The following is a 13612-nucleotide window of genomic DNA, read 5'->3' as shown; positions in this document are numbered from 1 at the left end:
TTATGGGATGTGGAGGGCAGTCTGGAAAGAGTCGAAACAGAGAGGTCTTATGCCAGTTTACTCCCAGCTCTGGGGTGGTTTTGAAGACGTTCAGTATACGGAATATCACCTATGCCACTATGGATATCCATGATGTACACAAGGACATCATCACATACAGAGAGACAATGTGTGTCGAGGTGCCGATGTGTATGTCCCAGTCTTGTCCAGATTAGCGAAGCCCCTGTGTAAGAGGCTCCACTGTCAAGGCAAAAAGTAATGGAGATAGAGGACAACCCTGACGTGTACCCCTGCCCACTGGCAGAGGGGTGGAAATGCGACAGCCTATTTTGACTGCTGCTGAACGTGCCGTAGAGAGTAGTTTGATCATCCGCAGCAGCCTGCACCTAATGCCCATTTTTTGTAAGGCTGCAAACATATAGTTCCAATCTAGGGTGTAAAAGGCTTTCTCAAGATCTAAAACCAGGCAAATCACATGGGGCCACTGCTGCAGAACCTCCACCAGTGGTCTGTGCAGCCTACACATGCTAACGGTCGGGTATCTGGTATCTGGTCAGGGTGGACCTGCACCGCCATATGTTTCATCAGTCTTACTGATAATCTTGTAATCACTGCCCATCGGAGACAGTGGTCTGTAGGAGAAGACTTCTAACAGGTCCCGTCGTGGCTTCGGAAGCAAGACCAGAAGCATCTCTTACATAGTTTAGGGCAAGCAACCCGCAGCAAAAGCAGCCGCATAAACCTCAAGCAGTTTGGGGACCAGCAGGGCTTCATACATTTTATAAAATTCAACAGGTAGGCTGTCTAGGCCTGGAGTTTTGCAAGTGGTAGAGTCACATATGGCATATTGGATTTCTTGCTCTGTGATTGGGCTATTCAGTGCTTCCCTCTCATTGAGGGGAATCACAGACAAGATGACGGTAGAGAGAAAATCTCAAATACTATACTGTCAATGCATCGGTACAGGGCTGTACAGGGTCAAGTATTGCACCCTAGATGGTGGTGACTAATATCTGGGAAAAGTGGATGGCAGTTATTAGCCCCACATCGGATGCCTGCTTCAAAAACCACGCCAAAAGGTGACCCGGTTTGTCCCCTCCTCTGTTGCTAGATACATTCTGTGATCTACACACCAGAAGGACTCAAGGAGCTGGGCATAATGTTTTCTTGCTTCAGTCAGTTCCTCCCAAGCAGCATGACTTGCCAGTGCAGTTCGCTTAAGCCCTTCTAAGGAAGATTCTACTTGGGCGTCCTCCTCTTTCTGATCGTGGCCTTTGCCCCAATACGAAGTGAATGCAGTGACCGTGCACCATAGTCATTAGAGCTTCCCATTCTGCAAGTCTTGCGGTGGCTATCCTTCTATTCTCAGCTATATAATTGACTAGTGTTTAACAAGTTGTTTTACAGAAGATGAGGTCTTCTAAGGCCATAGGTTGTAAGCGCCAGGTGGGCCCCGGCGGAGTAGGCTACCCCCAACCAATGTGTAGTAAAAGTGGGCTATCATCTGAGAGGGTTCTCTCCAGGTATCCTGCTCCTGTGTCTTTGAGCTGCATGGTGACAGAGGAAACGGTCAAGGCGGACAAAGAGGTCATGTGGCTGGGAGTAGTTGGATATACGACCTCTCCACAGCCTTTGACAGTGTATGCCAGAATTCGCCACAAAGCCCTGGACTGGCTCACCTCCTTCCTCTCCGAAAGAACCCAAACAGTTTGCCTCCCTCCATTCCAGTCTAAAGCCACCAAGACCATAAGTGGAGTCCCCCGAGGATCCTCACTCAGCCCCACCCTCTTCAATATCTACATGGCTCTGCTCACCAGCATCGTCCATCCCCACGGCCCTAACATCATTTCCTATGCCAACCAGACCCAGCTTATCCTCTCTCTCACGAGGACCCCCTCTGTCGCCAAGAACAACCTCAACACCGGACTCCTCGTCATCGCTAATTGGATGACAACAAGCCACCTCAAACTGAACCACCCCCGACACCCACCACCCACGCACGCAATCTCGGCTTCATACTAGACTCGTCTCTTTCCATGACTCAGCAAGTCAACACCATATCACCCTCTTGCTTCAACACCCTCTGCATGCTACGCAAGACCTTCAAGTGGATTCCGATAGAAACCAGAAGAACGGTCACTCAAGCCCTCGTCAGCAGCAGACTGGACTATGGTAACACCCTCTACGCAGGGAACACAGCCAAGCTCTAGAGAAAACACCAGCGCATCCAGAACGCCACCACACGTCTCATCCTCAACCTCCCTCGCCACGAGCACATCTCCGTCCACCTCAGATCCCTGCACTGGCTGCCAACAAAAGGATCGTCTTCAAAATCCTAATCCACGCTCACAAAGCCCTCCACAACACCAGACCAGCCTACCTCAGCGAACGTCTTAACTTCCACATCCCGACCCGCCAGCTCTGCTCCGCCGACCTCGTCCTCACAACAGTCCCCCGCATCCAACGCACCACCTCAGGTGGCAGATCCTTCTCCTGCCTCACTGCCAAAACGTGGAACTCCCTCCACACCAACCTACACAAGACCCAGGACCTCCTAGCCTTCAGAAAGAGCCTCAAAACATGGCTCTTCGAGCAGTAGCTCCCCCCCCAGCGCCTTGAGACCCTACAGGGTGAGTAGCGCGCTTAACAAATTATTGATTGATTGACTGATTGACTGATTGATTGATATTCCCTGGCATCTGGGTGCAGCGCCTTCCAGCTATTTATTAATCACCAATGAGTAAGCCACTGTGACAAATAGGATAGGGCCCGCATAGTGGCAGAGTGGAAGAGCTGGAGGTACAACCTATCAAACTCATGGTTTAATATGCAGTTAAAATCCCCTCCTATAATCCAGGGTAAATGAGACCCTCAGGTCAATCAGGATGGCACATGGGCCAGTAACTTCACGTGCGCAGCATTTTGCAAGTACACACTCCCCAGTAAGACAGCTTATCCCTCCAGATGGCCCTCCACAAACACATGATGACTCTCTGAATCCGTCTCAACCACAACACTCCTACCGGGGACTGTAGGTCGTACCCATATGAGCAACCCCTTGTATGGCCCAAATAGACTGTGCAGGAGCTTCTATTTCTCCAACACATTTCAAGCCTAAGTCCTTCCCCCCTTCGCTGTGTGGGTTTCTTACAAGAATTCAATACAGGTCCTTCACCTTTTAATATATTGATAAACTGAATTATGCTTCTTGACTGTACCCATGCCCTGGGCATATCAGTTTAGAGACAACAACCTAGACATTCCATAGCTACTGACAGACGTATGAGGGGGGCACTGGAAGTGAAAGGCCCCTAATTGTGGAGAAGTCAGGCTGACATACAGTTCTCACCCAGACTGAAGTGTACACTGATGTAAGGCTCAATAACAACAACATAGCAAAATACCCAACTCTCTTTCCCAAGGCGGAAGAGTAACATTTGGCTGCCCAAACAGTGAGGAATAAGTTCTGTGAATGTGGGTCCCTCAGTCACTTCACAAGAGCTCCAGAACACCCTACACGAGCAGAGGGGAGGTCATAGTTCAGCAGACCTACTGTACAGTAGAGGTAAACTACCTGGTTGAAGGAAAGGAGACACAGAGGTGAGCAAATTGTGAGGAGAATATTAACATCCAGGTGAGTGCAGCGGTGTTCAGCCACTGGAGCACTCAGAGAAACAGTGCACCAGTATGCCATCAAGCAGAGGGTGGACCCTCATTTGTGATCAGGCAATGTCATCAGCCTATTGCAATGTAACTCTGGGGCGCAAGACCGTTGCAACACTAGATCCCGACGTGTTCAACTCCTGCTCCGATGGCACCTCTTCTGAGTCATCTGTGATAGGAGGTGTGCCCCAGTCGCAGACTACAGCTTGAGCAGCCAATGCCATATATCTGTTCCTTCCTAGCCTGTGTTGGTGTTGAGGTGCTGGTAGCTAGTTACGCTTGTCTCCACAGTCTGTTACTCTTGAGCTTGGGCCGAGGGGACAGTAGATGCTGTCCATCAGCGACAGGCTCTGATGGTTCATAACATCTCTCTTCCACTCAGTCCCAGACATCCTCCAGCTCTGTAAAACATACTTTTTTGATGCACAGTCACTTTAAGTTTGGCAGTAAAGAGCAGGGAATATATGAGGCCTGCATCCCTTAGCTTTCTCTTCACTTCCAGAAAGGACACCTGTTTGCATTGGACTGCCAACACATAGTCCAAGAATAGGAGTGTTTGTGCATTCTGAAAGGCAAGCTGGCCTGATTGCTTAGCAGCCTGGATTATTGTGTCTTTGTCGCTAGACCTTAGAAGATGGCTCATAACATCTCTCTGGTAGTGGGGGGCACTAGGCAGAGAACAACATGCAGGCACTCGGTGGGCTTGCACCACTGTAAGGAAAAGGGATATCCCCATAGGGGCCATAGCAGTGGAGAACCATGTCTCAAAGAAAGCAGTAGGGTCCGCTCCCTTCGACCCCTCCGGGAAGCCAGTAATGCAGTGGCTATTGCATCTTGATCTCCCCTCTGCATCTTCCACTCTCCACTCTAGGAAGTGGACTGTTTTGGTAAGCTCCATTATACGGCTAGTGAGTTCCTTAGTTGTGGGTTGGAAGGCCTGTATGGTCGATTCAGCCTGGTAGACTCGGTCCGAGAGTTTATGCTGGTCCTCCTTCAAGAGACCCAGTTCTACCACAACCACATCCACTCTTACACCAGTATCACTCCTGGTGTCGGTGATGGTAGCAAGGATTTTGTCCATCTTCACCTCCATTGGTCAGATACTGCAGGGGGCTGCCTCCCGAGCATGGAGATAGCACCTAACTCATGGCACAAAGTTTTGTTGGCAGCAGTGCCGATTGGGTCTCTGCGTGCCCCCGGTGCCCCATTCATCAACCGCACCATCGACCAAGTTGGGGAGTCAACCGCAGTTTTCACACCATTGTGGGATGCCAGGGAATCTGTGGAGGGCCAAGGACAGGACCTGCCGTTCCCTGAAGCTGATAAGGCCAGGGAGGCACGTGCGGTCCTGCCTGGTACCTGTAATTGGGGGAGAGGGCCCATATTGCTATTATCCTCATGCACCAACACCCATCAGGAATAGATGCACCTCCCCGTTGGGCTGCTCAAGATGGCCGAGATGTCCACAGGTGTCTCAGGCCAGCCCCTGTGTCATCGGTTCTCCACCATCGCTGCCAACACTCACGATGCGGCCTCCCTCACTCCTCTGCAACATGTAGTGGGGAGAAGAAAACAAAGAATACTCCACTCCTGCTCCACACAGTCCGTTCGGCAGCACTCATCACAGGCCACCCTCCACAAGGCCCCAAAGACCAGCAGCACAGTAATTGGCTCCCAGACAGCCACAGCACCCTGAATCAGCCTTCCTGATGGACTCTTCTGTTGGGGCCCCCATTTGCAGCCTCCACCACCAATGCCGATGTCAGACGACTACCCTGGGCCCGGACGTTATCGGATATTGAGTCTCTTACTGGAGCAGCATTATAAAGCGTCCGCCATCTTGCGGCTCCAGGCCACCCCTCACCCCCAGTTCTCATATCCTTGAATGTAAAAATACATTTGTATGCATGAAGAAAAATAAAAGCAGGCAGAAGAAGTATAATTTTTGTTAGAAGAATAAAATACAATGTAATTTATTTCTGTTAATGATGGGGTGGAATGCAACTCACAGTGATTACCAGTGGCTGAGATTAATTCCAGCATCTCTTTTTGGTTGTCCAAGGGAGGCTCTCTTTTTTGGAAGGGTTTGTCCTACTAATAAGGGTTCTGAGCTCACTGTTCCATACGACCTCATTCATAAGGGCCTGCTGGCCCTATGTAGGCCTGGTGTTGCTTATTGTCCCATTATGGGGGAAATGGCTAGCATGGTGGACTGAATGGTCCATTTTAGGATTAAGGCCACAATCGATTTGAGCATGATTGGTCTGAATATATAACCAGTGACTGGGATTCATTCATGTTTTTGCTCTGTCTCACTGCACCAGCAGCCCATAAAGTTGAGAGATCCCTTTGAACTGCCTGCATCACACACAAGACTTTATTCTACACTAGGAAAAAAACGACCTCTGATAAATATTCAACCTACTCTCCCAAAGACACTTCAGCAATAACCATGATACCAACCTACTTTAAAAAGAACACTCTAGTCAAGGAAACAAGAAACTGAGTTGTCTCGATTATCAGGAAATGTCTGAACTTATCTAAGGTATGAGGCGAATTTATCAAGAGTTGCAAAAACGTTTGAAAGCAGAGCCAGCGAATGCGCTAGAATGCTACATTCTCCGAATGACTTGCCCAAATTTGTACCGCCACTTTCTTTCTGCAACAGTGTATCTCAAGTTAGTAATAAAATGTAAAATAGTCCAACACTCCTTGGTTAAGAGGTCGGCCAAATACCGATGTCTTCACATGAGCAACAATGTAGATTCTTCAATATAATTACCAAAGTAGTAGGTGGAGTATTTAGAGTGTTTTCTAAAGATGCAAAATACATATGCACATTGGGTTTACCATGTAGAGCAGAAAGGACACAACAGTCTCACAGTCTTCATTCAGAATATTTTCAGGTGAGGTTTTGTTTTAATTTACAACAGGCTCCTCGATTGCATCTATTCTTTGTAGACATAAGTATAAATCCAAGTAGCAACTCATATTGCGGTGATCACCTTATTACACACTTTACCACGGGGAAATAGAAATGAACTATTAATTGGATGAGCTCTTAGTCCTATATTTCAAAATTATGTCACACGATCTTCAGGCAGTTCTAAAGGGTACTCATTCAATATTTCAGTACTTCACGATCCACCAAGAAACCTCAGCCCCTACCAAAGATATTTGGAGGATCAACTCCCATGATAACATTCACAAAATATGGGCAAATAATGCACCTTTAGCGTAATCCCCTAGAATTCCACAGTCTGTGAAGAAAAGTATTCATTCTGACATGGCCTCTTTCATTTTCAAAAAGTGATACAGTATTTCTTCCACTTATACTATCGTTCTTTAACTGTCCTCTACTGCCTCTTCTGAAGTATAACATCAAACATTTTAGAAGAGTTACAATGGCACACTCATCAGTTCAGAATCGTTTGGTGAATAAAATATTTTCTACTGGAACATGACTTTAGGAGATTAGTTCAATCCTCGGTCTTGATAGATTAGAGAAAATGGCGTACTTTCTGACATTCGTCAAATTCAGCTTGCCCCTCTCAAAAACATGCTTATCTTGGGGGTTGGATGTTTGGATCACATTACTCCAGTTCGGCACTCTTTGAGTTGGCTGCCTGCTGAAGACAGATCTACTCATAACTGTGTGCGCTTGAAAAATAAGTTCATATTCTGATCACAAACACTGCCTGTTTCAGAAACTGAAGATTTCAGAAGGCTCATGTTAACTGCACATCTTAGACCCCTTTGTCATTAGAAGATCTTGTTTTAAAAACATACCTGGAACGAGTTTTTCTCTGATTCTGAACCCAGAGTCTGGGAACTCTATCACACCCACCATCGACCTCTCCACCCACATTTGAAAAATAAATAAAATAATTCCTGTAGAAATACCATGTTCTTCTTCCATCTCTCTTGGTACAGCTCCTCTTCTGGGAAGTTTGTGATCACCATTTACTGGCTATGTACAGGGCTTCTAGAGGTTGTTTCAGTTTTGTTCATATCTGCCTTGATTACTTAATTGTATCCGTTCTATAAGAAAGCCAATCTCTGTGTGGGGGATCTCTATTATTGTGTATGTAGTTTTGTGCCAATGTCGGTTATTTTATTTGTTATTATCTGTTCTTGGACTTTTGTGGGGGCATATTAATGAGCGGGGTCGAGTTGCTTTTGCAATGTGCACCGGGGTGCAAGAGCGATGCACGCCCAAAATGAGATTTATGAACCACGCAAGACTACCTTCAAACAATCAATCAGGATTTGTTTAGCGCCACTGCTTTCCCCGTGAGGGTCCAGAGGTGCTGTGGGGGCATGCTGCGGGATCCCGCTGCCTGCTCCTGTTGGTTGAAGACCCAGGTCTTGAGGTCCTTCCTGAACGTTTGGACCAACAGAGAGGTTCTGAGGTGCAGCTTCCCAGGGCCATTGATGTCTTAATCTGTTGTGAGCACTGTATAACTTAGAACTGGGATTTTGAGACTATCCTGTATATTTTCAGTTGGCTGGTTTACTGATGAAAAGACTCCATATGCTTATATTCATTGCAGTGTGCCCAGTTAAGGTACATCACTATAATGTTTAGAACTCAATTAGCTCACCTTGCAAGCCTGCACCAGATTTAAAACCAGTTGCACCATTTGCAAAGCCATTACAACCAGCATCCCTACTCAATTTTTAGACAAGCTTACCATCTATGGTGGCTCTTTGCACACTCACAACCACGGCACCTTCTGATTGAAGATTAATAAGTGAAAAAAAGTAAAAAACAAGGCAGGAGTCCTTTTCCATCTATGCTCCCAGGATCTAGAACAACATCCTCATATCCTCAGGACTACCCTAACCTTGCCACAATTGAGGAAAGAATTGAATACATACCTCTTTAAAGAACACTACAGTACAAGGCAAAAACAATACTCTTTTACTTCCAGAATCCAGCTACATCTCATGTCACTCGTTGACTGTATGCTTGCCTTGCCTTTTGCCAGGGCTTGAACTATGCAAAAAACACATGTGGACCTACATACATACATACATAGTTACCTCCAAGCACAGCAACTTCGTGTCACTTACAATGCCTTGACTTTGAGTTTAGATGGATATATTTCATTGTCATTTACATCACGTACTTTACTAAGTTAAAGAACATTTTCGTTCACTTCTCTCTATGTTCTCTCCGCTGTGTTTGAAGATGGAGTTCCCCTTGATTTCCCTTCTTTTTTCCCACCCTCTTATTTACATAATCCGCCACTACCCTGGCTCTGCTCAGGAACGCCTTCCTCAATATCTTTCTCCTGCCTTCTAAATACTGCAGCTCACCTTCTGCCCCACTCACCCTCTGTGCTGCACTTTCTTCGCTACCTCTCATTCCTTGCTAGCATCATGTTAATTCCTCCACATTATACCTATTGTATCCTAAACTCCAGATTCACACTTCTCTTTCTGCTATGCTTCCCTTTGCACATTTCCTCCCTGGTTCTCCTTTCATCTGAATGATACCTGCTCACCCTACTCGTGATTCGGCCTTTGTGTGCTAAGCCTCCTGCCCTTAATCTCTTAACGTCTCTTCCAGGGGAGAACCTGGATGAAATGTCTACAACTGGTTCATCTGCCTACTTATGAAACAATAATCTTCATTAGCGTCAGCTCGTAAGTATCTACACGTACAGCATTATCTTTGTAGTATTAACAACCAGCGGCACAAAAATTAAACCGAATCAATGATCTAAAAAACAGAAACAGACTGCGAAGAATTGTATATTACTATAGTCCATTTATGTTCACAAGACACAAATCAAGAAGTACAACGATTTATGATTAAAGTACCGAGCCTTAAAGTCCTTCTACTGTTTCTAATGCAAGGTATACAATAGGAGAGGTATATATGAATCAGTATTGGAAAGCAGAACTGTTGCTATATAACAACAAGGCTTTTGGCTATTTGTGAAAATATTTCCGCCAGTTAAATAATTAATGTTGTAGACATGAGTACCCATAGCATAATTTTTACATGCGTTTGCAATCAGTGGTACCCACTGTGAACGGAGACTGTGCTCTTGAATTAATCTAAACATTAACAGGGGAGGAAGAACTTTGAAGAATCATGTATAATTTTTTGCCAAAGGACGACTTCATCCGTAGAACGATATATCGCTAGTGTACAGTGCTCAATGTGCTAGGAAATTAATGAAGTGACTCAATTATGAAATATAAAGAGGCTCTCAATTCACACATAAGAGCTGTCACTCTGCACACAAAAGGAAATATACAACACCACTTTATAAGTCCTCACTGACTCTCTACTCAAACAATTCACCTTCAAAATCATTAACATCAAAAACCCCATAACCTCTGAACCAACAATGTTAAGATCACTAAACAAAACATACATTGCTGTGAAACAACGACACACATATGCACAGGCAGAAACACCTGCCCACCCAAAGCTAATTCCCCATTGGATTATTCCCACAATCTGTTTTGAAGTTTGAAGGACCTCAAGGCACTAAGGGCCATATTTATACTTTTTGACTCACAACTGCGCCAACGCAGTTGTGCGTCAAAAATTTTAACGCCGGCTAACGCCATTCCAAAGTGCCATGCGGGCGCCTTATTTATGGAATGACGTTAGCCGGCGCAGCTGACTGGTGTGCGTAAAAAAAAATGACCCACACCAGGCAGCGCCGGCGTAGGGGAAAATGGAGCTTGGGCGTCAAAAAATGGGGCAAGTCAGGTCTGAGGAAAAATATTGGCCTCAACCCGATTTGCGCCATTTGTTTTTTACTCCCAACCCCCATTGAAATGACTCCTGTCTTAGCACAGACAGGAGTCATGCCCCCTTGCCCAATGGCCATGCCCAGGGGACTTATGTCCCCTGGGCATGGCCATTGGGCATAGTGGCATGTAGGGGGGCACAAATCAGGCCCCCCTATGCCAAAAAAAAAATACTTACCTGAACTTACCTTAAGTTCCCTGTGATGGGTCCCTCCATCCTTGGGCGTCCTCCTGGGGTGGGCAAGGGTGGCAGGGGGTGTCCCTGGGGGCATGGGAGGGCACCTCTGGGCTCCTTCCGAGCCCACAGGTCCCTTAACGCCTGCCCTGACCAGGCGTTAAAAAATGAGGCAAAAGCGGCTGGATGTCATTTTTTTTTACCCCCCCACTCCTGTGCGTCATTTTTACACAGGAGTTTAAATAAGGCGCACATGCCTTGGAGTCATTTTTTAGATGGGAACGCCTACCTTGCATATCATTAACGCAAGGTAGGTGTCCACGCTAAAAAATGACGCAAACTCCAAGATCTTTGGCGCTAGACGGGTCTATCGCCAAAGTATAAATATGGAGTTAGCTTTGCGTCGGATTTGCGTAAAAAAAAAGACGCAATTCCGGCGCAAACAGAGTATAAATATGCCCCTAAGGATGGTAAGGGCAATCATAAAATCCTATGCTGCTAGTCTTAACATCTTACAAGATAGCACCACTAGTCTGGCTCCTCCCACTAGGATTAACTGACTACATTACCCCAGCCCTAAAAGCTCTTATTTATTTATTTATTGCACATTTCGTCGTTTCAAGGTATGCTGCATCATGCACAGGACAACACAAACAGGCAAAAAGGACTTCCTATAAGAGAATCTGGTCAGCTACTACCTATCTATACACACACATCCAGTTCCACATGCTAGGTAACTGTCTCACACAGCCTTAAAAGCCAAAAGAGAGGACATTTGTTCTGAGTACAAGATACCAACTATGGAACACATCTGTAAATACATGTACTACCTCTTATGCCTGACCTTCTCGAAAGCACTGAAATGCAGTACCTCCTGTCAACCCTCCCATGAAAGAAGCAAAGTCCCTATTAGAACACTCAGTACAAGTGAAGTACAATAACATGCATACCCACTAAACAAAGCTTGTTCTTTGCATGGCTCAACATACCTCATCAAGTAGGATGTCTCCTTCAAAGAGATCCAGCCCGTTTGCTAAAAAGGAAGACAAAATGATTTACTGTAATCAAATGTATATGGTTTTCACCCTTGCTCAATAGATATGTTTTTACTTAAAGGAAAGTAATCAAAGAAAGATAAGAACCTGCATTGATGTCAAAAATGTCCTTTTCTTTTCCATCGTCGACGTCGATCTCTGCAAAAGAAAAAGGATATGTCTTGATTTGTCCTTGAGGTTTGAAATTGATTTATGTAAAAAGGATCCAAAAGCATGATTAACACTTTGTGTATGCTTAATATGAGATCTGCCTTTTCCACAATACCTGTAGGGAATGGCAAAAGTTAAAATATACTCATGTAGGACAGCTGCAAAAACCTGGGTAGAAGTGATTACAGCAGGTCTGCTAGGTGTTGCTAAAGTTCTCTTTACCAAAGTGGATCCCAGTGGCGGCTGGTGACCATTAAGAGTGGTGGGGCGTAATCCTTAGCTTGAGTTCTAGTGAGCGAGACAGACTCCCTTAATTGGAGTTTTTGGTGGGGTGGTTCGCTCACACTCGCTCGCAGCCAGTCTTATTCTCTCACCTATTCTCACTTGATCTTAGTCATTTACTCTTATTCACACTTATAGTCACTTTTACTTACTTTGACTCAGTTCCACTGTCTCAAGCAGTCTCAGTCATTCTCATTCTGACCCACTCAGTCTCAGTCATTCTCACTTACTCTCACTCAGACCCTCTCATTCTAAGTCATTCTGATCGACTCAATCTCACTCTGACTCACTTAGTCTTACTTAGTCTCGTTCAGTCTCACTCTGACTCACTCATTCCCACCCAGTCTCACTCATTCTCACCTAGTGTCCCTTAGTCTCCCCATGACTCACACGTTCTTCCTGATTCACTCAGTCCCACTTATTCTGATTCACTCATTGTCACTGTGACTCATACTCAATCAGTCCCACTCATTCTCACTCGGTTCCACTCAGTCTCTCTCGCACAATGTGACTCTGACTCACCCAGTTTATCTCTGTCTCTCTCTCTCTCTCACTCACTCATTCCTACTAAGTCTCACTCATTCTCACCTAGTTTCCATAAGTTCTCCCTTAACACACTCATCCTCCCTGACTCACTTAGTCCTTCTCATTCTAATTCAATCTCACTGTAACTCACTCATATGCAATCAGTCTAACTCATTCACTGTGTCTTCCTCATTCTGACTCACTCAGTCTCACTGTGACTCAGTCTTACGTATTCATATTCAGCCTCAGTCATTCTCACTCAATCTCACTCATTCTCACTGATTCACTCAGTCATACTCATTCTGATTCACTCTGATTTGCTCATACTCTCTCAGACTCACTTATTCACACTCATTCTGATTCAGATGCACCTCTTCACACTTATTTTGCCTCAAACTCACTCAGTCACAATTATTCTCACTTAGTCCCACTCAATTAATATAATTCACTCTCACACTGACTCACTCTCACTCATTCTCTGACTCACACAGACTTGACTCATTCAGTCTCACACACAGTAACATTTCGTTACATTCCGTCATTCTCTCTCTCTCTCTCTCTCTCATTAGTTCTCATTTGTTCTGACTCTTCTTATCACTCATTGTCCTCACTTTGACTCACTCCTTCACTGACACTCTCAGCTTTACCCAGACATACACACACAGACATAAAAACATGCTTACATATACACACACACTCTCTCATCAACACACTATCACACTTACATACACAGTATTGAAAAGCAGTTTTTACTTACTTTGCTGTCTGTGCAGGTCTCATTTGCTGCTGCTACTTTCAGCTTTGAAATTAAGCTTTCTCAGCTTCAGACACTTGAAACTGAAACCTCAAACCTGCGCAGTCGCAGATTTGAGGTTTTCTGTCTGTGCTTATTCACCCTACCTTTTCCCAACTCTGCGACAAGTTGGGAAAGGGTGGGGTGACTGGCTGAGTGACATGTAGCCACGGACACTGCAGGGCTTAAGCC

General features: G+C 45.5%; 1 protein-coding gene across 1 annotated transcript in view; it reads right to left on the bottom strand.

The window, feature by feature from the left end:
• MEP1B (meprin A subunit beta) overlaps positions 1–13612 on the bottom strand; it is a 263585-nt gene that overhangs the window by 155997 nt on the left and 93976 nt on the right. The window contains exons 3-4 of the mRNA XM_069220087.1: positions 11758–11808; positions 11605–11648 (exon numbers count right to left, since the gene is read on the bottom strand). Coding sequence (XP_069076188.1) covers positions 11605–11648; positions 11758–11808 — 95 coding nt within the window. The remainder of the gene's footprint in view (positions 1–11604; positions 11649–11757; positions 11809–13612) is intronic.

This window comes from Pleurodeles waltl, chromosome 2_2 (genome assembly GCF_031143425.1).
Source record: "Pleurodeles waltl isolate 20211129_DDA chromosome 2_2, aPleWal1.hap1.20221129, whole genome shotgun sequence".
Lineage (NCBI taxonomy): Eukaryota > Metazoa > Chordata > Amphibia > Caudata > Salamandridae > Pleurodeles > Pleurodeles waltl.
Note: the sequence above shows the minus strand (reverse complement) of the source record. Positions and strands in the feature narration are given on the sequence as shown.